At 37.0% G+C, this 25,596-nt stretch overlaps 2 protein-coding genes and 1 non-coding gene across 4 annotated transcripts; 1 reads left to right on the top strand and 2 right to left on the bottom strand.

Annotated features, from left to right (window-relative positions):
- The first annotated feature begins 2,149 nt into the window (after nucleotides 1-2,149).
- On the top strand, nucleotides 2,150-4,308 carry LOC117126640. Its single transcript, XM_033275217.1, has 2 exons — nucleotides 2,150-3,728; nucleotides 3,794-4,308. The coding sequence occupies exons 1-2, from the start codon at nucleotides 2,150-2,152 to the stop codon at nucleotides 4,306-4,308; spliced, it is 2,094 nt and encodes a 697-aa protein (XP_033131108.1).
- LOC117126950 lies at nucleotides 2,753-2,859 on the bottom strand. The gene has a single exon (XR_004449711.1). It is a non-coding gene; the product is annotated as a small nucleolar RNA R71 (small nucleolar RNA).
- Nucleotides 4,309-13,360: 9,052 nt separating the features above from the next.
- LOC117126693 lies at nucleotides 13,361-23,886 on the bottom strand. Of its 2 annotated transcripts, XR_004449435.1 has the most exons (3): nucleotides 22,480-23,886; nucleotides 21,037-22,409; nucleotides 13,361-20,967 (listed from the first exon to the last, which is right to left on the bottom strand). XR_004449435.1 is itself a non-coding variant. In XM_033275521.1 (2 exons), exons 1-2 carry the CDS (start codon nucleotides 23,672-23,674, stop codon nucleotides 21,862-21,864), a joined length of 1,743 nt encoding a protein of 580 aa, XP_033131412.1. In that variant the 5' UTR covers nucleotides 23,675-23,886; the 3' UTR covers nucleotides 13,361-21,861. The 2 variants fall into 2 exon arrangements, 1 of the variants encoding a protein (XP_033131412.1); XM_033275521.1 differs by having other exon boundaries at nucleotides 13,361-22,409.
- Between the last annotated feature and the right edge of the window lie 1,710 nt (nucleotides 23,887-25,596).

Raw genomic sequence — 25,596 nt, 5'->3', positions numbered from 1 at the left:
GATCTGAAGGAGTTGGCTAAGGCACAAAGCTACCATACCATTATCCCAAAACACAATCCCCTATATATTAATCCTGAAGTATTACAACATGTTTTCGTAGCCACGTGTCATCACGAAGATGATTCTTAGAATTCTTAAAAAACAAGTTGGTTCATATAAACATATACTATGTTTTTTATTAAACTAACTATTAAATGAATTAGTAATATACAAAAGAATATTTTTTATTTCTTTAAATAAAAGCTACGGAATTACCTTATATGGTTAATATATATATGAAAATTAATGATTATTAAAAATACATATTTGATAATAATTTTTGTATCTTCTCTCTTTTTTGTTAAATTTCATATTATTAAAAAAATTAAACTATCACATTAATGATATAAAATTTTTTTTTTTTCTTACATGTTATATTTTGAATTTTTTAAAACGGCTATAAATTATTAAAAATGGTAAAAGTCCCACACTGAAAATTTTGTGATATTAGTTTAAATTTTTTTTCTTCGAGAAAGATACAAATGATTATATATCGTAGGGGTGGGCATTCGGATACATGTTTGGATTCGTAACGGGTATTTAGGATTTGAGGTATTTCAGTATAGAGGTATAGAACCAGTTCGAGTATTTCTACACTTCGGTTCAGATTCGGGTATTTTATGTTTGGGTTCAGATATTTTGGGTCGTGTTTGGATATTTAAATTTTGAAGAAAAAATTATAAATTATTCATTATTTAATTTTTTTTGTATATAAAATATATTTTTAACTTAACTGGTTTACTAATTTTTAAAAGATTAAACTATTAATAGGTTTGGAGATAAAATTTTAAAAATAGAAAGACACTAATTTAGTTGTTGTTTTTGAAATTTTAGGTGCAACTTTTGTTAATTGATATATGGTGTTTTTCACATCGTTGTATATGAGTTTTTGTATTGATTCGAGTCCTTAATCCGGGTCAGTCTAGTCCTTTTTGATCTTTTACAGGTCTGGAGTTGGTAGAAGAACGAAGAGAGCGTGCTTGAAGAGAAGCTATCCTTTTGGAGCATTTTGCGTAGAACACTCAAGACGAACAGTCCCGAGACTGTTCTCAAGCAGAACAAGCAGACGGAGTGATCCCGAGGTTGTTCCCGACAAATAAGGAAGCTTCTATTTTCGGGAATTAAGGCCTTGTTGCCCTAATTTCTCTTCTACCTATTGGCGCCTCCATATAAAGACGCCATCTATCCTATTTTATTTTCTTACGCTAGTTTTTACAAGAGAACTATTAGCTTTTGCGATCTGCAACTTGTAAGGGAGAAGAATCCATTCTCTCATAGAGAAGACCTTCTGAACCCTTGTTTACTACTCTTATTATTATGCAATTTCATTCAGTATCTATGTGTTTGACTGCTTGCATCATGATTGAGTAGTGATCTAGCTCGCCTAGGGTTTTTAGGGTGTTGAAATATGAGCTAAACATAGATAAGCTATTCTTGATTATTCTTCATCCATACTATTCTTAAGGCTTCCATTAATCTGATCACTTAATGTTAGATCCTAAGTTCATCGCCTAGCTAACCGCTTAGGAGATAGCTTGACATGTATTGAATGAGCTTAGTATCCCTAATCAGCGAAAGTAGATATTAGGGTAGTAAGTGAACTGATCGGACTTGACCTCTAAGGCTTGCAGTCGTTTCTCATCTCAACGACAGTTAGATGATGGGATCGACCAGCAAAGAGATCACCACCACGACAGTGGGGAGTTCCAGCTGAGTGATCCGAGTTCTAGAAAGCACTGCACCGCGCTTGAATAATTGTTTGGCTCTCGCTCAACACCCAATGAAATACCCTAGGCTAGCCGCTTGTTAATTTGAATCAATCTCTAGTTTACTTGTTTTTCGCGTCACCAATTGAATTAAAAACCATTTTCTTCTTAGCTTGATATTGAAATTTATAAGAGTAAAGTGTAGACTGGTCCTCTGGATTGAATCTAAAGTACTATAATTACAACTGTTAACTTGGCAGTAGCAAGGATTCATATTTAGTGTATCAAGTTTTGGCGCCGTTGCGACGGGGACCAGATTTTTTTACCTCTACTTTTCGATTTCATTTTAAGTCTAAGATATCTAACTCGCCTCTGTTTCTTGTTACAGCTAATGATCCAGGTGCATGACCAGTAGACATACTCGGAGCAACGCACAAGGACCATTGCATCAGCTCACCAACGAAGAACTAGCGAGATTAGAACGTCAGAACCGTCAACTGCCTAGACCTACAAACACCAACATGGGTGATCATCAGGATGATCTTACTGCTGCATTTGCACTCATGCAACAACAGATGCAGCAGATGCAGCAAACTATCCAAGCGAACGCTGCAAACCAACGGAATGCACCGGAGGAAGTTGATCAGATTGGCCAAAGGAATCTATTGCGTAATCTACCTGCTACGCGATCCGCCATCAACCCTCCACCGTGCACTAGACAAGACTTTGAGATCAAGCCCGCCTTGATAGGTCTGGTGCAGAGGAAGATCTTCAATGGACTTCCTGCAGAAATACCGATGGACCACATTGAAAACTTTGAGAAGATGTGTGGGTTCACTAAGGCGAATGGAGTACCACCAGATTACATCAAGTGTACCTTGTTCCCTTTCTCTCTCGATGGGAAGGCTGCTCGCTGGCTAGATTCCCTACCAACTGGATCGCTCACCACGTGGGAACAAGTCAGATCCGCTTTCTTGAGCCACTTCTATACAAAATCAAAGACGGCAGCTCTGAGACAGAAGATCACCACCTTTAAACAGCTGGTAGATGAGCCGTTCTGCGACGCATGGGAGCGATTCAACGTCTACCGCAGGGAGTGCCCACATCACGGTTTCGAAGAAGATTATCTACTCGGAGTTTTCTACGATGGAGTAGGTTGGGAGTACAGGAACGCTTTAAACTCAGCCAGTAATGGAGATTTCATGACCCAATCTACTCAAGGCGCTTTCGCGTTAATTGAAAACATGGCCTCAAGCTCAGCTGACAGCAACCGAGAGACTGATCGCACCCAAAAGGTGAACAGCATCGACAATAACAAAATAGATGAGCTCTTTGCCAAGGTCGATCAGCTGATTAAGAGTAATCAGAACCATGTCTTCATCATGGAAGAGTCTCCTCAGGATAAAGGAACCACAGACACTACATCAGAAGCGGACCAGGCGACTGAGGACCACCATGAGGTTAGCTATGTGAATGGGCAAGGATGGCAGTTTAAGAACTATCACCCGAACCCTAACGTGAGGAACAACCCCCACCTGTTCAACAACCCTAAACCCGATGGTAATGCAGAAAATGCTCAAGGCAATCAGGTTCAGAACAGTGGCTACCAACGGGGGTATGGAAATCAAGGAAGAACCTTCGTCCTCAGCCCAGCTCAGAATACTCAGTTCCACAACCAGAAACAACCGACTAACCAGCAGCCTGCACAGCCTGCTCAAACTGCTCCACAGGACGAGATGAAGAGTCTCGCAAATATGATGAGCCAGCTGCTCCAAGGACAGCAGATTCAAGGAAAAGCACTGAACCAGGTCACAAACGACATCAATACCCGAATGAATCACATGTTCAATGACCTGAGTGCCAAATATGATAATGTCTCGAGCCATATGAGGCAGATGGATATTCAGATTGCTCAGACTGCTGAGAGTGTGAAGAGACAGCAGGGCACTCTTCCTGGAAAAACAGATAAAAATCCCAAGGAGTGTAATGCAGTCGCGCTTAGGAGTGGGAAGCAATTAACTGATCTGGCCCCAAGAGATTCACAACAGCTGAAAAGGGGAAGCAGAAGGAATCAGAACAGCTACCTGTAACCGCACCAGCAGACGAGGAAGAAGAAGAGCTTCCTGCTAAACATACTCCGGCCACTACAGAGCAGCCTACTGTGGTTGTTCGCCCAGCGGCAGAACCTGTTCCCACCCGTGACTATGTGCCTAAGGTTCCATACCCTGTTCCTGCTAAGGCCACACGCAAGGACAAGGAGGAGATGAAATGCAGGAAGATGCTTGAAGACTTAACAGTCAGACTCCCTCTCATGAGTGCAATCCAGATGATGCCATCCATGAGTAGCTTTGTGAAGGGACTAATTTCTGGAAAGCTAACCGATGACAGTGAGTTCATGGTGGTCTCTAAAGAGTGCAGCGCTGTTCTCCAGAACAAAAGGATCAAGAAGCTGGGTGATCCTGGAAAATTTGTCCTTATCCATCCAAATAGGGAGAACAGTCTTCTCGTGTTCGCTAGTCGATCTGGGATCAAGCATCAATCTCATGCCATACTCTGTGGCTAAGCGCCTTGGATTCACGGATTTCAAACCTACCAGGATGTCCCTAGTGTTTGCTGATCGATCAGTGAAATCTCCAGTCGGAATTATCGAGGATATCCAAGTTCTGGTTGGGAACACACTTGTCCCTGCCGATTTCGTTGTTCTGGAACTCGAGGAAGAATCAAAGGATCCTCTGATCCTAGGCAGACCATTCCTATGCACTGTGGAGCTATCATAGATGTGCGACAGGGAAAAATCGATCTCCACCTAGGAGACATAGTGATGAGGTTCGAGATGAATCAGATGCTCAAGAAACCTATGCTGGATGGACAAACCTTCACTGTCCAAGAGGAGGGTGATCCGCTGGAACCAAGTGATCAGATGATTGAGGAGATCCTTATAGATGATCCGCTGGAACTAGCCTTGACTAGAGCTGAAGCAGAACAGAATGTCCAGAACATCGACGCTGATGGGTACGCTAAGATGTTAGACTCCGCCAGAACCATGGAAAGATTGGTGGCATATCTCAGTCTGGGGGAGAACAATGCCTCAGACTCAACGAGCTCGCATGTTCCACCAAGTAGGAACAATGACCCGTGGAGTGAATCCAAGGCTCCAAAAGTCGAGCTCAAAACACTCCCTAAGGGGCTCAGGTACGCATTTCTTGGACAAAATTCTACATACCCAGTAATCATCAATGCTGATCTGAACAATGCTGAAACTGCTCTTCTCTTATGCGAACTTAGGAAATATCGGAAGGCATTAGGATATTCTCTAGCTGATATACCTGGCATTTCACCTGATCTGTGCATGCATAGAATACACCTAGAAGATGAATCAATGACTTCTGTAGAACATCAGAGGAGGTTAAACCCAAATCTGAAAGATGTTGTAAAGAAAGAGATAATGAAACTTCTAGAAGCTGGTGTAATTTATGCGATCTCTGATAGTAAGTGGGTTAGCCCTGTTCATGTAGTGCCTAAGAAAGGAGGGATCACTGTTATAACAAATGAAAAGAATGAATTAATCCCTACTAGAACAGTAACTGGTCATCGCATGTGCATTGATTTCCGTAAATTGAATGCTGCGACTCGCAAGGATCACTTTCCACTCCCCTTCATTGATCAAATGCTTGAAAGATTGGCTAACCACCCTTACTATTGCTTTTTAGATGGTTATTCAGGTTTCTTTCAGATTCCCATCCACCCAGACGATCAAGAAAAGACGACGTTCACATGTCCTTACGGAACATACGCCTACAGGAGAATGCCTTTCGGGCTGTGCAATGCTCCAGCGACCTTTCAACGCTGCATGATGTCAATTTTCACTGATCTAATTGAAGACATAATGGAAGTTTTCATGGACGATTTCAGTGTCTATGGGAGCTCCTTTAGTGTCTGTTTGTCAAACTTGTGCAGGGTTCTGAAGCGATGCGAGGAGAAGCATCTCGTGCTGAATTGGGAAAAATGCCATTTCATGGTCAGAGATGGAATTGTTCTAGGACATAAGATTTCGGAAAAGGGCATCGAAGTGGACAAGGCAAAAATCGACATCATGATGAGTCTGCAACCCCCAACTTCAGTAAGGGGAATAAAAAGCTTTTTGGGACATGCTGGTTTTTACAGAAGATTCATCCAGGACTTCTCGAGAATCGCAAGACCACTCACAAGACTGCTCTGCAAGGAAACAAAGTTCGATTTCGACAACGAGTGCTTAGCTTCATTTCATACGATCAAGGGAGCTCTTGTCAGTGCACCGGTTGTACAACCCCCAGATTGGGACCTCCCTTTCGAGATTATGACGGACGCGAGTGACTTTGCAGTGGGAGCAGTGCTTGGACAGCGGAAGGATAAAAAGCTCCATGTGATCTACTACGCGAGCAAGACACTGGATGAAGCTCAATGTAGGTATGCCACCACAGAGAAGGAACTCCTGGCCATCGTCTATGCTTTTGAGAAGTTCCAATCATATCTGGTTGGGTCTAAGGTGATAGTCCACACGGATCATGCCGCTCTCAAGTACCTGCTCACGAAAAAAGATGCCAAACCGCGACTCCTGAGATGGATTCTCCTCCTTCAGGAATTTGACCTGGAAATAAGAGACAAGAAGGGGGTAGAAAATGGAGTAGCAGACCACCTTTCCAGAATGAAAATAAACGATGATACAGTGATTGACGAAGAACAACCAGTGGAACACGTCAATGCGATTGGTCTTTGCTACGCGGAACAACCAATGCGCATAGAAACAGCTTGTTCTTCGCAACAAGAGCAGTTTGTGGCAACAATCCAAAAGCAATATCCTGATCTACCGTGGTTTGCTGAGATTGCAAATTTCTTAGCTGCTGAAAAGGAGCCTCAGAAGTTCACGGGGAACGAGAAGAGGAAATTCTTAAGAGAGGCAAGGCACTACTTCTGGGATGAGCCTTATTTATACCGACAATGCAAGGATGGGATCTTCAGACGATGTGTTCCAGAGGCTGAAATTCCAGGGATCCTACACCACTGCCACGGATCTTCCTACGCTGGACACTTCGCCACATTCAAAACAGTCTCCAAAATTCTCCAAGCGGGATTCTGGTGGCCAACAATGTTCAAAGATGCTCACGCTTTCATATCCAAATGCAATGCATGCCAGCGAATGGGAAGTATCAGCAGAAGGAATGAAATGCCTCAGAACTACATATTGGAAGTTGAGGTGTTCGACTGCTGGGGGATAGACTTTATGGGACCTTTCCCACCCTCTCACAAGAATGAGTACATCCTGGTTGCAGTCGACTATGTCTCCAATGGGTAGAAGCAATTGCTAGTCCGACCAACGACGCACGAGTTGTAACCAAGATGTTCACCTCCATCATCTTTCCAAGATTTGGAGTACCTAGAGTGGTTATCAGCGATGGTGGAACTCACTTCATCAACAGAGTGTTCCAAGGATTACTGAGCAAGAACGGCGTGAAACACAAGGTTGCAACCGCCTATCATCCCCAAACGAGTGGCCAAGTGGAAATTTCCAACAGAGAAATCAAGAACATTCTGCAGAAAACAGTCAATACCACGCGTAAGGATTGGTCCATCAAGCTTGACGACGCTCTTTGGGCCTACAGAACAGCCTATAAAACTCCATTAGGGACAACTCCCTATCATCTGGTCTACGGCAAGGCATGTCACCTACCTGTGGAGCTAGAGTATAAGGCAGCTTGGGCTGTCAAGCTGCTTAACTTCGACATTAAGCCTGCTAAGGAGAGGCGAACAATTCAGATCCATGAGTTGGAGGAGATTAGGCATCTGGCCTATGAGAGCTCCAAAATCTACAAAGAAAAAACCAAGGCTTTCCATGACAAACGGATCATCAGCAGAAGCTTTTCTCCGAATGATCAGGTCTTACTCTTCAACTCAAGGATCAAGCTATTCCCTGGAAAGCTAAAATCCAGATGGTCAGGACCTTTCACCATTAAGGAGGTTCGCCCCTATGGAGTTGTTGTGTTGCTGGACACAAGAGGAGGAGAATTTGTTGTTAATGGGCAGCGCCTCAAGCCTTACCTTACTGATACAACAATCGCTGAAGGTGTAGAAATACCCTTAAGTGATCCCCTTCAGGCCTAATCGGCTCACAAAAGTCAAGCTAGTGACTGAAAAGAAGCGCTTGGTGGGAGGCAACCCACTGGTGAGTGTAAATATTTCTTTTATTTCTAAAAAAAAAAAAAAAACTAACTTGCAGGAAGAAAATCGTGCACTTCTCAGCAGAACATTCCGGCGCTTGTTCCACTGATTGTTCCCAGGTAAGTGCTCAAATAAAAAAAAAAAAAGAGGAAAGGGGAAATGGCCTATTTAAGGCCCACTAACTTACCACCCCCCCTTATATCTAGAGCCGCAAACCAACCTCAAAGAACCCTAAATCGAAAACTCTCATTCCCTATTCTTCTTCATCGATTTTGCTCTAATCTCTTGGATCCTCTAGAGATCGGTTTGGTTTTGCAGGAACATCAATCCAATCAAGGTAACCGCTCAGATCCCCTTCCCCTTCCCGCATCCAAAACGCGGTTTGGAAGTGTCTACTCGAATCCTCTTTACCTTTTGCTTAGCGATTGGATCTTAGATTGTAGCTATTACCTTTGTTTTCTTGAGTAATTGCGATTGTGTGGGGAATTGATGAAAGCTGTAGGTTGTTAGAAATTGATGGACTTGGGCAAAATTGAGAGATTGGAATGTCCCATCGTTTCTGAACAACCGTTGAGCATGGCTAATTCGGAAATTAACTTTGTTTTGCAGATGCCTCCAAGAACAAGGAACCCTAAAGCACTCAAGGCCTCTCGCGGAGCAGCCACGCCTTCTCACTCCGCGAACGTCCCAACCTCCTACCCATGGCCGAACAAGGCTGAAGGTCAACCGATCAACATCAATGACCCACTACTCCTTGACTACAATTGTGAGGGGTGGGACAAGGAGTCCGCTGCAAGGTACAACAGGCTTCTCGCAGCAGAGATCCTGCCCACACGATTTGCTCACGCGGAGACCTTAGCTGCTCTTGGTCTCGAGTCTGATGTGTTCGAGACGCTCGACGTCATGGGCCTCGCTCCTCTCTGCTACCAAGCCCAAGTTCTCTACCCAGATTTGGTTCGGCAAGTGCTCGCAACAGCTCAGATTACTTACCAGAACCCAACTGCGCCAACATACGAGAACTGCTACTTCTCCTTCATGGCTGACGGCAAGTTCTGCTCCATCTCTCTCCACGATCTAAACGAACTACTCGAGATTGCAGACACGCCAAAAGAGGTCTCAGTTGACAAAAAGTTCGCGCCAGCAAACGCCTTTTGGGATCTCATTGCGACAGGAAAGTTCACTTCTCGCAAGGCTTATCAATCACAAATCTGAAACCCCACTCTGCGTATCATTGCCAAGATCGTCTCCAACATCCTATTCGCGAAGGAACACATCTCCAAGGTCACAAACGGAGAGCTGCAGGTTCTATACACCGGCCTCGAGGATGAGATCCGTAGAGACAGAGTCATACCGATTCAGACTGTGAAAACAAACCCTGGATTCCTTCTCATCACGATGCTCTCTGAGCGCAAAGATTCCATGGTCCGAACGGAAGACAAGAAAGACCGCTGCGGCAGTGTTCTCACACCCTTGTTCAAACGCTTCAACATCAACCTGGATTCCTACACGGTTGTTCCTGAGCTTGAGTACATTGACACCGCCTACTTGATCACATGCCACATCCTGCGCGACGAAAGCACATACAAGTTCGCAGACAAGGACGGGATCACTCTCTACTGCAAGCTCCCTCTTCCAGGGTTAACAGATTTCACAACCTTGGAAAACATAGTGTTCTTGCCAAACGCGGAACACTTGTGTGTCGACCCCAGAGCGCCAATCCCAGAAGAGAACGCGGCAGGGGATGATGTGGAGGACATAACTCCACCTGCTGATGGTACTTACGACCTAGAGGACCTCACGGATGTTACTGATGACCACGCCTACAGACGTTGGATGGTGGACTCCCAGAAGAAAAACAACAGCCTCATGAAGAGGATCCTCAGAGCTCTCACTGGAGGCTGCATCAGAAGTCAGGTTGAGCAGACGACGCAAGGAACAAGGCGCCCAGGCAAAGAACCAGCGGGAACTTCAACGAGAGAAGAGAGACTTCCGAGGAACCGGAGAACAGCCGGCCACTCCAGCAGCGGCGATTCAGACTGAGTCCAAACGGACTATTCCTATTCCCTTGTTTTATCCATCTGAACTATTTATTTCCCTGCTATTTGTTTTTGATTTGGTGTGTTTTAGCCTCCTCCGATTTATTTTCACAACTAGGGATGGTGTGAAGTAAGTCTGGGGGAGAAACTCTGTACAATTTCCATGTTTTTATTGAGTCAGTCCCTAGGATCGAGTCAGTCCAGTCAAACTTATTGTGGTAATCAGGACCTTATTTTGTGATGATTTCTTAACCACCTCGTGCTTTAACCTTCTTATTCAGTGACCTTAGCAGTGATGAAAGACCCACACATGGACCTGGAACACCCTGACTTACCTCATTTGACACTCCAGAAGTTCTCCACCGATCAGGTTACACTGGGTAGACTCAACTCCACTATATCTGAACCTAATCTGGACTTTAATTCTTCTTGTTATGGGTACTAGATCAGGGAAACGAGACCTATACTCAGGACTTCTTATCCTTTATATCCATCTTGCTGTTCCTGAGTAGCTAGCTCATCTTTAGCTAGTTCCCACCTTGTACCTTAGCTTTCATTCCAACTTCAGGCATTTGTTTTTCAATGTTACATGTGCAGATATGTGCAAAAAGGTTGGAGAGGAAAGGATCAACGCAGCCTCTTACTCGTTACTGCTGCAGAAATTCAATCAGAAAGGAGAACAAGCAGATCAAGGGACCAACTGATCCATGACTAATGGATCGTGCAAGTATAGCAGAATGATGCGAATCAGATCCACCAGTGGCCTTCTCAAAATCACATGCTACATCCTTCTTCGTCACCTCATCTCTGTTCTCATGCTAAAAAAAAAAAAAAAAAAATACCTTTCATTTTTAGCATTTGACGATGAAGAAGGAGACGAGTTCAAGGGAACATGAGCCACTGGGAAAGCCAAGAAAGAGTTTAGGCTAATTTTCGGAGAACATAGAAGTGGGCGAGTAGAGCAGTCTGATGACTGTTCCAGGACAGAGAGCAACCGTTCGAGAGAGAGCAAAAAACGAGTAGAGGCTGTGGACATCAATGGATCCGTTCTCTCTTGCCATTTTGTGCGATATCCTGCATCCTCTAAGAAATCGGTAACCCCTAAACACTTTTAACTCCACCATTAAAAAGCCTGTTCCATACCTAGACCGTCCACCCTGAGTAGCGCCCATGACAAGAAGCTCACGAAAATTCTAATTGAACAAATGGAGTTTGGTCTCGAAAGTGTCGCTTTTTCAGGTCAAGATGTAGAGTAAGGAGCCGATCTGTGAACAGCGATCAGGGGTTTCCAGTAAGTATGTGTGGTTCTAATCTACTTCTTGTATGGTTCAGAGATTTGTGGTAAGAGTATGGTTGCTGAGAATAAGCGAGTTCCCACACTTTCAAACTTTTCTCCTGTTCTTGATACTTGCCTTGTTCGAGGACAAACAAGGATCTAAGTCTGGGGGAATTGATATATGGTGTTTTTCACATCGTTGTATATGAGTTTTTGTATTGATTCGAGTCCTTAATCCGGGTCAGTCTAGTCCTTTTTGATCTTTTACAGGTCTGGAGTTGGTAGAAGAACGAAGAGAGCGTGCTTGAAGAGAAGCTATCCTTTTGGAGCATTTTGCGTAGAACACTCAAGACGAACAGTCCCGAGACTGTTCTCAAGCAGAACAAGCAGACGGAGTGATCCCGAGGTTGTTCCCGACAAATAAGGAAGCTTCTATTTTCGGGAATTAAGGCCTTGTTGCCCTAATTTCTCTTCTACCTATTGGCGCCTCCATATAAAGACGCCATCTATCCTATTTTATTTTCTTACGCTAGTTTTTACAAGAGAACTATTAGCTTTTGCGATCTGCAACTTGTAAGGAAGAAGAATCCATTCTCTCATAGAGAAGACCTTCTGAACCCTTGTTTACTACTCTTATTATTATGCAATTTCATTCAGTATCTATGTGTTTGACTGCTTGCATCATGATTGAGTAGTGATCTAGCTCGCCTAGGGTTTTTAGGGTGTTGAAATATGAGCTAAACATAGATAAGCTATTCTTGATTATTCTTCATCCATACTATTCTTAAGGCTTCCATTAATCTGATCACTTAATGTTAGATCCTAAGTTCATCGCCTAGCTAACCGCTTAGGAGATAGCTTGACATGTATTGAATGAGCTTAGTATCCCTAATCAGCGAAAGTAGATATTAGGGTAGTAAGTGAACTGATCGGACTTGACCTCTAAGGCTTGCAGTCGTTTCTCATCTCAACGACAGTTAGATGATGGGATCGACCAGCAAAGAGATCACCACCACGACAGTGGGGAGTTCCAGCTGAGTGATCCGAGTTCTAGAAAGCACTGCACCGCGCTTGAATAATTGTTTGGCTCTCGCTCAACACCCAATGAAATACCCTAGGCTAGCCGCTTGTTAATTTGAATCAATCTCTAGTTTACTTGTTTTTCGCGTCACCAATTGAATTAAAAACCATTTTCTTCTTAGCTTGATATTGAAATTTATAAGAGTAAAGTGTAGACTGGTCCTCTGGATTGAATCTAAAGTACTATAATTACAACTGTTAACTTGGCAGTAGCAAGGATTCATATTTAGTGTATCATTAATGCAAGAAACAAGAGCTTGATATATATTTTAAGTGAGTAGCAAATGATTTAGTCCATAATATATGTATATTATCTAATTTTGAACAATGTGCATCATTAATATAAATATTTTGAATAAAATGAGAGAAGTAAACTAGAAATATACGGTTAAGTATACTTATGTTTGGTTATCTTCGGATATCCATTCGGGTTCAGATATTACCAATTTGGGTTCGGATATCGGATAAAATGCCCAGTCCTAATAAATTGTATGAATATGAAGTCTCATTAATAGATATTCATATTATATATATATATATATATATATATATATCATTTGAAATAAATTATATAATATATAAAAATATAAAATATATTAATTTCAAATTTGCAATGAAAAATTATTGAGATCTTAATATTTTAACTTTTTAAAATTTGTATTGAAAAATCCAACATTAAAATTTTGTTATTAATGGTTTAAATTTTTGTTATAGGAAATATACAAATGTTAAAAAAAATCATATGAGTATGAAGTGTCAATAATAAATATTTATATTAAAATATACTGTATATCTATGTCAATATCAATAAAGTTTAATTTATACCATATAAAGTAAATAAAAGGATTGTTTTGATTTATTTACCAAAAACATGATTGTAAATTAACAAAAGGTATTGGTTTTTATTTATGTACTTACTCTAATGTATATACTTTTATGTATACAAATTATGTTTTAAATATGTGGTTTCTGATATCTTATTTGGTCCTCACAATCCGAGAAACACACTTCTCCAAATCATAGTGATTTTTAATATTGAAAGCACTATATATAATATTTTATTCAGATTAAATAATTTATTTTTTATTTTTATTCATAAATTTTTTTTAAGGAAATATCATGACAAGATTTCAATCACTTCCTTTTGAGTTTGTTCTAAGAATGAGAGATCTGATCATTTGTTTAATATTATTTCTCCGTAATATCCTATCTAGCTGTTAACATTGTAAGAATGAGAGATTTTAACTATTTATTATAAGTTTTTTAGTTTATCATTTAATAAATCAAACAGTTCTTAGTTTATACATAGTTTACATATACGTAGTTTACATATACTAGAATGGTCAAGTATTATATATATTTGTATCTTTATTATCTTAAGTAACTAAACCTCAAAAGTGTAGGCTAATACAACAAGTAATTTGTTTTGTTGTTCTAGAATTAGATGATTTTAAACCAAAATGGTGAATATATACTAGACATACATTTATATTAGTCATCGCTTATATTCTATAACAGCTTGATATATTAGATTTGAACACTAACATGTTAATATAGTTTGCTGATGATTTTCTTCAAAATTTTGATTCTTAGATATGTATCTGGAGTGAAACTAATATTTACATATGTCCATCTTTTTAAATTGACACTTATGTAATTCACCGAATTCATAGAGAAAGTTAAAAAAGAAACTAAACTCATATCAATGAAACAAAGACAAGAACGAAATCACAAATTTTTTAGAGGTATAAAATGAAATCACTTATGGAGAGTCAATAGTAAATAAATCAAGGGCAGAAAACCTAATCTCCTTTCGTAATTAAACAATCGGGGTTGCCTATTTGGTTTTGGTGATTTGTGTCAGCCGTAAAACTTAATTTCCTTTTGTGCATATTAAGTCTTGAAAACAATTAAAATGAAATGTAATACGTTAACTCTTCAACAACGATGATATATTTAATAGACCAACATTTGTATTCGTTGTTTTATAATCGATAATGATTGTAATATAACAAAATGTTAAAACTATTTAATGAACAAACATTATTATAAACTCACCCCGCGTATGCGTTCGGGCTATCATCTAGTTATTAGTGTTTAGGATTATCATAAAACACAATTATTAGTGTTTAGATATTTTATTTTCCGATCTTCAGGACACATTCTCTTTGTCATCATTTTATTGATTATTTTTTAACTTTAGACTGAATGTCCTCTTTTTCTATTTTAGGTATCTTCTAGAACAAGAATACACATGAAACATGGCGAAATAAGTTTTATGATGGCTCTTCAAAGTTCAGATCAATAATTGTCAAATGAAGACCACAAGAACGACATCGGAAACGGAAAACAAAGAGAAAAAAAAAGAATAGTTAAAAGTTTAGCTGTCCTAAAGGATTATGGCTATGTTGAATCTTGGCTTTTGTGGTGGCTTTTTAGGTGCAAGAGAGTGAAAAGTAAGAAGTTTGGGTGAAATGGTCAGAATACATGTGCAAGTTGCTGGTAAATGCAGAGAAGTTGTCAAATACGTAACCAGAGTTGGAGTCTGAAGACATGCTCTGGGTCGAAGAGGAGAGTAACAATACGTGGCCATAGTTAGGTTAGTGTAAGTATTGTTAAGTGTTTAAATTTATAAGTTTTGGTGCTTTACGTTATATGAATATTTTTCATAATTTCCTTTCTGTTTTAGAGTGTTTTTCGCATTAGGATTATGAATAAGTAATTTTCATGACTTAACTGCAATCCCAAAAATACGATGGTTAAAAGGAAGATTTATTGACGCATATAGATATTTGAAAATATTCAAATATATTATCTTTTATTTTATTGATTATTTTAAATTTAGATAATTATCTTTATTGTTTAAGGATTTTTGCGGTTTTCTTATATAAAGTCGTTTAGGTTTAACTTTGTATTTTATTTATTATTTGATTAATAAATTTAAGATTTCTCTTTTTGTTTCTTGTTTTCTATAAATCAATAAAGATCTCAAAGAATTAAAGAAGACATTGATTTTAGGTATTCGAAGTCTAATGAAAATCCTCCTATTTATCTAGCTTCCGCTACATCACACCATTTACCTAAGCTTTCTATCTCTTTCTATCTTGAACAAAAATTTACATCAGGCTTATTACTAGGTTTTAATACGATCATATCAATCAGAAGACTTTTGATAGCTTTCTCTTTCTCTTTCTCTTTCTGAGTTGCTTAATTTTTTGGATGAAGATAAGGTTCATTTGATATGCGAATTGACTCAGTCGTCGGTTTTTTAGGAAGCATCGAGCCATCAAATGGAGTTCCACTCGAAGGCAAGTTGGATGTAGTTGATAATGATGCAATGGATGGATGACATCAATGTTAGGTAATTTAGTGAAGAAAAAAATGGAGAATGTAGTTGTCTCTGACTCCAGAAAGCACAGCAACCTAAGAGGAAAGTCACCAGTAACAGCATTGGTTAAAAGTATAATGGTCTGTCCTGGAAGCCCTATGAGAATCGACATGAACAACATTGGTAGTTTTATTCCTAATGGAAAAAGATAAACGAGTTGATTTTTTGTCATCAGAGTTGATTTATCAATGAAGTTAATGCAAATATGAGTTCATATTTTTGTTTCACTAGTCATCATTGATGCAAGCAATGATTTCATACCGACCCGGATCCACGAAAGAATCGATAAATCCACTGATCCATATATAATTCGGTTCGGAATTATTAAAAATATTTAACTTAATAATTTGATAAGAACCCAAAAACTTACCAATAACTCACGACTCGATTCATCCGATATAAACCCATAAAAACCTAATACCATTTTTTTAACATCTGATATATTTTTTTAATAGTACATTAAATGAAATTTTTTATTTGTACTTTTTCTATTTTTATTAAACTTTTAGTGTGTCGTTTGAAGAAAATGAAAAGAATGGTGATGGAGAAAAGCAAAATTTGTTAAAATGATTTAGTATTAGTTTATTTTCATTATTATAATTTATTATGTTTATAGTCTTTGTTTCTTGTGAATTTAAAAGTTAACTCTATAAAAATTGTTATTTAATTATTTGTTATCTTAATATTTTGCAAAGTCATAATAAATTAATCAAATGATTTTTTTGCATGATAAGTACTAACTGAAATTAAAATAAAATTTTCAAATATTGAATTATATTTTTAAAAATATACTTGAAATTTTGAAATTATTTAATATCTTACAGTGATTAGTAGTATTATATTAATATACAACTATATTATAAAAATAATTAAATAGATGATCCGCAGTTCAACTACAGTCGATCTAGTGACCTAGTGATCCAAAAATATCCGATCCAGTGTCCAGATCTGATTAAAAAAACATTAGATACCAGATATGATATGTTAACATTTTCTGTAGCAATATAAGTTTTCATTTCAATACCAAAAGCATCTCTAATATCTTATTTTATTTTTACTTGAAATTTGATAATTCCAAAGTAAAATGAAGTTTTACAGTAAATGTATTCTATTTTGGAATAAAAATGAAGTTAAAAACTGAAAATAATTTGATTATTTTATTTTTAAGGTAAACCTAGTTTTTACTTTATAATTGAGTTAAAATGAAACAGGATTTAAATACATTTTACTGTAAATTAGAATTTGAACTTAAAATAAAATAAAATTTGGTGATTCTCTGAATGGTTTCTGGTTACATTGAAAAGTACATTTCACTAACATATACTCCATACAGCCTATACAGTATATATTAATTATGTTTTACTGAATAATCATCATCCAATTATGAGGAATCTTGTTAGGACCCTACCTTATTTTTGGGTAGTTCCACTGATATTTTATTGATGTTTGCTTAAAAAATTAGTTGGATGTTCTTGTTCGGCATTCGTAATGACAAATAATCGAATAAAAGTAGTTTTTTTGCAATTTCCGAGAAACTATTATATGCTAACGTTTTAGCAAAAAAAAAAATATTATATGCTAGCATACATTCCATGCCACACTAGTCGCTATCTCTAATCTCTATAATACTTTTCTGTTTCATATTAAGTGTTGTTTTAACTTTTAAATTTTTTATTTCATTATAAGAGTCGTTTTTCATTTCCAAAGCATATTTTAAACAAGTTTTCCAAAATTTCCCTCATTTTTAATTAATTAATCAAGTAAACCAAGCGAAAAATTATATTAAATAAGGATAAAACTGAAAATTTAACAATTTTCTTAATTCTTGTGCAAAAACCTTAAACGACACTTATATTGAAATGGAGAGAGAAATATTTTAAAAAACAATTTTGATGTACTAATCTAACATTAATTCTAATAGTGATATATTTAATTAAATAAACATATTACGCATAAATAGTCATTTTTTCTATTTTAATATTTCTTTTTACATAATGGTTTTGAATAAATTTTTAATTTTAGTTTTCCAAAAATTATGAAGAGGTGCATATATATATATATTTGATTTCAAAAAAAATCTTTCATAAAAAATCATGTAAACATTCATTTTAGATAATTCGTTTTTTAGAAAAAATTTTCTCAGATAGTATAATAAATGTTAAAAGAAAACAACTAAAATAATTTATTATATACCTATTTTATCAAATGACTAGATTAATAAAAAGAATAACAAAGTTGATTATGGATCATATACTGACTATTTGATCATCGGATCTGATCATATTTTTATGTCATTACTAACTTTAAAGTAAATTAGACACTGACCCACACGGTTGTGCGGGCGTTTCTTCACTTTTATGTATATATTAATTTTGCAAACACGATAATTCTATTGTTTACATTTTTGTCTAATCAATTAATTTTTAAATCCACCATATATATGTTTGTTGCTTCTTATTATAGATTTATTTTATGGGATTTATATTTAATTATTACACGAACTAATATATACTTTCTTATACAAATTTGAAATTATTTTATATTTAACATCTTATTATGAAAATTAAAATTTACATGTAATTATTTTCAACTTAAGTTATATATAATAAAAAATTATCAATTATATTATAGTTTTTAGGAATATAATTAATCATCTTAGGACTCTCATATGCATTGCATTTGATAGAGAATCAATTTTTAGATTATGAATGATATTTTTTTATGTCTTTATTATTTTGTCACAGATTAACTAATACATTATATGTTTCGTTTACATGTGTTTTCAGATAATTAAAATGCATGGATCATGATTCTTAAATGTACAAATTAATTGCTTCCTTCCGATCTTATAGAAAAGTAGTTATTATAGTCAATAATATATGAAGTAATTTAATAACGATGCCAAAATTTTATTAAGAAATAAATGAAACATGAATTTCTAGGGTGATCAATTTTTAAAAATATTACACATAAATAGAACTTGTAACTTCTATTTTAATAGAACAGATAACCGATTCATGAATTGGAATAAAATTATGATGACTAATTAATCTAAAATAAAATTAGGGAGACTGATATCACTTTTTTCTCTTAAAATAATATATAACGCAATATTATTAAAGAATTCATTTTTATCTGTATCGCTCCTACTTAATTCATAAGAGTGATCAATCACAAGAACATATGAAATTATTATGTATAATGCCATTACAAAGTTTTAATTTATCTTTTTACTTAATAATATTTGGGAATATTTTACATAAATACAAAAACAAAGCATCCCTAAATAAAATTTGAAGATATATATATATGTGTGTGTGTGTGTGTGGCTTAAAAGTTTTTTTTCTTTAAAAGTAATTTAGAAAATAATATTTTTAAAAATACTATCTCAGATAGTATATAAATATTACACTAATAATCAATTCATGAATTTGAACTAACATTATGATGATTAATTAACACAGATAAACTTAGCTAAACTAATATCAATTGAATAATGTTTTTCCTATTTATCTCAAAATAACATATAAGAAAGTATACAGTTTAAAAAAAAAATATTTACAAGTTTAAAACAATTTTGTTTTTGAGCCTAACTCGCTAAATTCCAGATTAATTTTATTCATGAAATTTAGTTCATTCCTTCATCCTAAATTTGTGGATATATTTTCGTAAAACTTTGATTAAACTGAAATAGTCGCCAACTGAGTGTTTGATTCCATCAGGTAAGTCATGTGTGGCTCCAATAAAGTGAATTATAATTATTTTCTCTAAAAATTCAAATCTAAGGTAAAATTTTACCAAAGTTTTCAAAATAACTATTTTCATATAATATTATTGAAATATATATTGAAAATTTAATATTATTACTCACGAAAGAAAAAAAATTATCTACAAAGATCGTAGAATACCAAAAAATTGAAAGAATTTATTGTAAGATTGACCAAAAAAAAATATCACATATGTTGCAAGTAGTTGATAATTATATCTAGATATTATATGATGATGTAATTGTTAACAGTGTTAAAAAAAAAAGAATCTATTGTAAGATTGAGGAAAAACAAAGGCTATAAAACAGAGTATGGAAAGGATGATGCAAAACAAGAACATCATGACAAGCCGTCATCCATTTATGTAACCGATCGGAAACTTCATTTTGTTGGCTGGTGAGAGATGTGATTCGATTTCGATTCTCATATATATATATATACACTTGGGATTTTAAAATATCTTTATATAATTGCAAGTATCTTAAACATCTGTAAAACATGCCCCATTAACTCGTGTGATAAAATATATATGTTAGCATTGAACTTGCCACTTGTATGCTCACTACAAGAAAACATATTTTTTACGAGGGCAATATACGTTGTAACTTCGTCGTAAACGGGGTGTTACGACGAATGAACCTCGAAACACGTTTCGTCGTAAAACGCCCATCGTAACCGACGATTCGTCGTAAATGATTTGTTACGTTTACGACGAAATATATTCCTCGTAAAGCGCAGGGCAGATATTCGTCGTAAATGACACGTAAAATTTCGTGGTAAACTCCACGTAATGGATTCGATGTAAAGCACACGTAAATTATTTCGTTGTAACACCCTCGTAAATGTTTCGATGTAAACTCCACGTAACATTTCGATGTAAAGACCACGTAAAATCTTCGATGTAAAAGACTCGTAAATCATTTCGACGGTAATCAGTTGTAAATGTTTACGTCGAGCCTACATCGACGTTTCGTTTTATATTTTGAATATTGTTTTTAACCTCAAATATATATATAAATTTGAATTTATTTAAAATTCAGAATTTTAAATAATTTTAATTTTAAATAATTTTAATTTTAAAACGAAATATGAAAATAAAAAACATATATTAAAAAGCATTTAAAAGTCATAATATTTAAATTCATAATACAAACCAAAAATATTAAAAAAACTACATATCATCGAAGTAGTCGGTGGGGTTGCTCGGCTGTTGACGGGTTGGATCGGACTCTTGGGGATCTCGTACTGGCAACCCAAGAGCGGCTCGTCTCTGACTCAACATTCTCTGCATAACCGGGTTTCCCACAGCCATCACGTCTAGCAAATCCTCAAGAGAGTCTAAACGAACCTGCTGGCTATCCATTCGAGCTTTCATCTGAGAAGTCTCTTCATCCCGTCTCGAAGTGTATGACGAAGTTGCCCTTGCAACTTGGTTAACAGAGCCTATACCGACTATTCGGCCCTTCTTTCTAGGAGCCAGCTATAAAATTAAAACATATATTAATATAGTTATTAAAAATAATGAAAAAAAAAAATTTAGTTGTACTACCTCTTCGAAGATTCGGTCGGCTTCTTCGGTGGACAATGTGACGGGTAATCCATCGGGAGACTCCTGAGTTAGTTGCGTCTCCCGTTCTTCAATCCGAGTAGCCACTGCTTGAGCGAGTTTCTCTGATGCAGGATCCACAAAAACTCCGTCGGATGTGGCGTGAGTCATCTTGAATAGGTCAGACAGAGATGGTAAGACTCCCGTCTTCTTCAACTACAAAAAAAAAATATTAAAAGTTATATTAATTGAATATTTTAAAATAAATATTTAAAAACAAAACTTACAACGTCTAGACGGATGCCTGCATGTGGTTTTTGGCCGGTTCTGTGAAGCATGGGCAAATTACCATCTTTATCCTTCGTTCTTCGAGAAGCCGAGCACGAACTGGCCTTTTTGATCGAAGACGGGTGCTTCCAATAGGCGATGAGGCCATCCCACACATCCGTCGTGAGCTCAGTGGGCTTTCCCTCATACCCGTCGAGCTCCCACTTGTCCTTCCAATCGGAGACTGTGTTGCAGAGGCGGATCTTTGCTTTTGCAACGAATTCCGCCTTCACCATCTCGGTGATTCCCAAAGACCAATACCACTTTTGCTGAAACACAAAAAATTTGAAAAAATTACAATTAATAATAATATTTAAAAAAATATATACATATTTAAAAGTTAAAATTTAATTAAATTTAAAAATCTTACCGCAAACATTTTAAACCAAGTGATCTTAACGTGATTTGGAGTCTTGAGATACAAACATCCTGCAAATTGAACAAATAATCAAATCATACATAATTAACTTCAATTCATATAATTAACATTCACAAAAATATTTACCTTTCAAAGTAACGGGTCATTGCATCCTCGCAGTTGAGCAGAATATAAGTGTGGGCACTATGTTTATCTTCTTCACATGACCACCATACTTCTTTCGTTTTACCACCAAACCGTCCAATTTCGCAGAAAATGTCAGGAACACCATCAATTGGATATGATGTCGGTACTCCACCATCATCATATCTTCTAGGAACTCTTTTTCTCGTACGAACAGTTGGAGCAAAGTAGTATGATGTGAAGTTAGATGTTTCGGCTGTCAAACTCCCTGCAACTATTGAACCTTCTACCTTTGCAAGATTTCTTGCTTTCCCCTTCAAATGTTTCATCTGTCGCTCATACGGATACATCCATCCGTTGTGAACAAGTCCACGAAGCAATGCTTCATACGGTAGGTGGACAACTAGATGCTCCATGACGTCAAAAAATGAAGGAGGAAATATCTTCTCCAGGTTGCACAATATGATCGGAATGTTCTGATGAAGTTGTTCGATGACTTCTTCTTTGAACGTACGTGTGCTAAGATCTCTGAAAAATGCTCCGATGGCTGTATATTTTAAAAGGAATCAAATTAATAACATTTCGTAACATAGGTATATATATAAATTTATAATTACCTGCAAGTGCTTCGTGGACATTTGCTGGAAGGAGCTCGGCAAAAGCAAATGGAAGCAGTCGTTGCATAAACACATGACAATCATGACTTTTCATTCCGGAGAACTTTTGACCTCGTTCAATACATCTTGACATATTTGAAACATAACCATCAGGAAACTTAACTTCCGATGCAACCCAGTCAAACAAGGTTGTTTTCGCTGCTGATGACAACCGGAAGATGGGAACAGGAACGTTTCCATTGCTCTTGATATGTAACTCACTTCTTGAGCAAATATCAGGTAAGTCCATCCTTGACTTTTTGTTAACTTTTGTCTTCACAGGGACGTTAAGTAATGTATTCATGATGTTCTCAAAAAAGTTCTTCTCGATATGCATGACATCCAGATTGTGGCGTAAGAGAAGATCCTTCCAATACGGTAGCTCCCAAAATATACTCTTCTTATGCCAATTGTGAGATACACCATACCCATCAGGCATATTTCCAGGAACATGCCAATTTCCTCCAACCTTAACTGTTTCCTGAGCTCCGTAATAATCAATGTCCGCTTCGATCTGCTGGCCGGTGAGATATGGAGGAGGACTGTCTCTGATAATTTTTTTGTGTCGAAACAATGTCTTGTTTCTTCTGTACGGATGGGCAAGTGGAAGAAACCGACGATGACAATCAAACCAACAACTCTTCCTACCATTCTTCAGTTGAAAAGCATCCGTGGATCCAAGACAATACGGACAAGATAATCTTCCATGTGTTGTCCAGCCAGACAACATCCCATAAGCAGGGAAATCACTTATCGTCCACATCAGAACTGCTCGCATCGTAAAATTGGTTTTCAAGGAACAATCGTACGTCCTCACCCCTTCTGACCACAATTGCTTTAGCTCTTCTATCAACGGTTGAAGAAAAACATCAAGAGACCGTTTTGGATGCTTCGGCCCTGGGATTAATATGGTCAAAAATAGAAATTCTTGTTCCATGCACATATCCGGCGGTAAATTATACGGCGTAAGAATGACTGGCCACAAAGAATATTGTCTACTAGACATTCCAAATGGACTAAATCCATCGGTGCATAACCCAAGATACACATTCCGAATATTTGTAGCAAAATCTCCGTGTACCTTGTTTGAAATGTTTCCACGCTCTTGCGTCTGATGGATGTGCAACCTCACCATCTCTCTAGACATGTTCGGCATGCCACCTCATCGACGCAGCAGTCCTCTCAAATTGATATAATCTTTTCAATCTGTCTGTAATTGGTAGGTACCACATCCTTTGGTACGGTACCCTATTCCTCCCACGGCCTTGCGGTTTGAATCGTGGTTTTTTGCAGAATCGACACTCTTCTAACTTGTCATCTTCCTTCCAGTAGATCATGCAGTTATCGATGCAAACATCAATCATCTCCGAGGGTAACCCAAGACTATAAACCAATTTCTGAATCTCATAATAAGATTCAGCAGACACGTTGTCTTCTGGCAAATACTCTTTAAACAACTACGCCCATGCATCCATGCAATTCTCAGGTAAATTATGATCCGTTTTAATATTCATCATCCTAGCTGCTAGAGACATTTAGAGAGACCTTCTCTACAATCAGTGTAGATTGGTTGATTTGCAGCATCTAGCATTTCATAAAACCTTTTTGCATCCAAATTAGGTTCTTCTACATTTCCAGTTCCATCTGCTATTGTTGTAGTTGTTTCTAAAAATGCATCACTAATCATATCTTGAACCCTATCATGATCTACCATCTGCTCCTCTTGATGATAATTATATTCATTATGCACATGATTCGGTTCTTCATTATGATGAGCATCCTCAAAATTAGCATTACTACTACTAGCTTCATTTCCCCCATAACCCTCTCCATGTTGATACCAAATGTAATACTGTGGTGTAAATCCTCTGTTTACTAAATGATTCCATACAGTTTCACTACGTGCAAATTTCGAATTCTTGCATTTTGAACAGGGGCAGAACATCTTACCGCTTTCCTGCGTGATCGGTGTACAGCCCGCCTGGTGCATGAATGTCTCTAGCCCGTTCAGAAATGCATTCGTCACTCTCCCGTCGGAATCTTTGTGCAAATACATCCAACTTCGTAACTCGTAAATACTACCGCCACCGACCATTTTTTCTACTATTTTTTTTAAAATTTTTTTTTTTTTTCCGTTTGGGTCTTGTGAGGAAGAGAGTTGTGTGTTGTGAGGAAGAGAGTTGTGGGAAATGACATATATATAGAGAAATTTTCGAGTTGGGTAGTTGAAATATAACAACGATTTTACAAGGGAAAGTTTACATGGATTTTACATAGTTTTTTTACAACGAACTTACAACGAAACTCGATAAGTTTTTCACCTAAATATAACGGTAACATGATTCGTTGTAATATCGATGTAAAATTTCATTTTCGACGTACTTACGTCGTAATATTACATGGCGTTTACGATGAAATTTGGTTTCGTTGGTTTCGTCGTAATTGCATTGTTACCCCACCAATTACTATTTCTAAGACAACGATAAGGAACCTGTGTCGTTTGTCTGTCTGCCAATTCAGTGGAACGACAAGGAGAAAGTGGACGGAAGTGCAGCTGGTTTGTACTTGAGAGGAACCTTTGACGATGGTCGGAGGTTTCACTCAAGTATAAACCAACTTCACTTCCCTCCATTTTCTCCTTATCGCTCTACTGAATTGGCAGACAGACGAATGACTCATGTTCGTTATCGTTATCTTCGAAATAGTAATTGGTGGTTCGAGAAGAAGAGAGTTGTGTGTTGTGAGGAAGAGAGTTGTGTGTTGTGAGGAAGAGAGTTGTGGGAAATGACATATATATAGAGAAATATGGTAAGTTTTACATGGATTTTACATGGAAAATTTACAACGCGTTTACAACGAATTTAGGTAAGTTAAAGCACTTTGAATACACGTTTTCACCTTTATGTAACGGTAACATGATTCGTTGTAATGTCGATGTAACGTTTACAACTATTTTGCATTCCACGTACTTTCGTCGTAAAATTACATTAACTTTACGACGAATACATTTCGTCGTAAATTACCATCGAGTTTACGACGAAGTCATGTCGCGTCGTAATTGCGTTGTAAAGCTTATGT

This window comes from Brassica rapa, chromosome A07, assembly GCF_000309985.2.
Source record: "Brassica rapa cultivar Chiifu-401-42 chromosome A07, CAAS_Brap_v3.01, whole genome shotgun sequence".
Lineage (NCBI taxonomy): Eukaryota > Viridiplantae > Streptophyta > Magnoliopsida > Brassicales > Brassicaceae > Brassica > Brassica rapa.
This window is presented reverse-complemented; position numbering and strand designations above follow the sequence as displayed.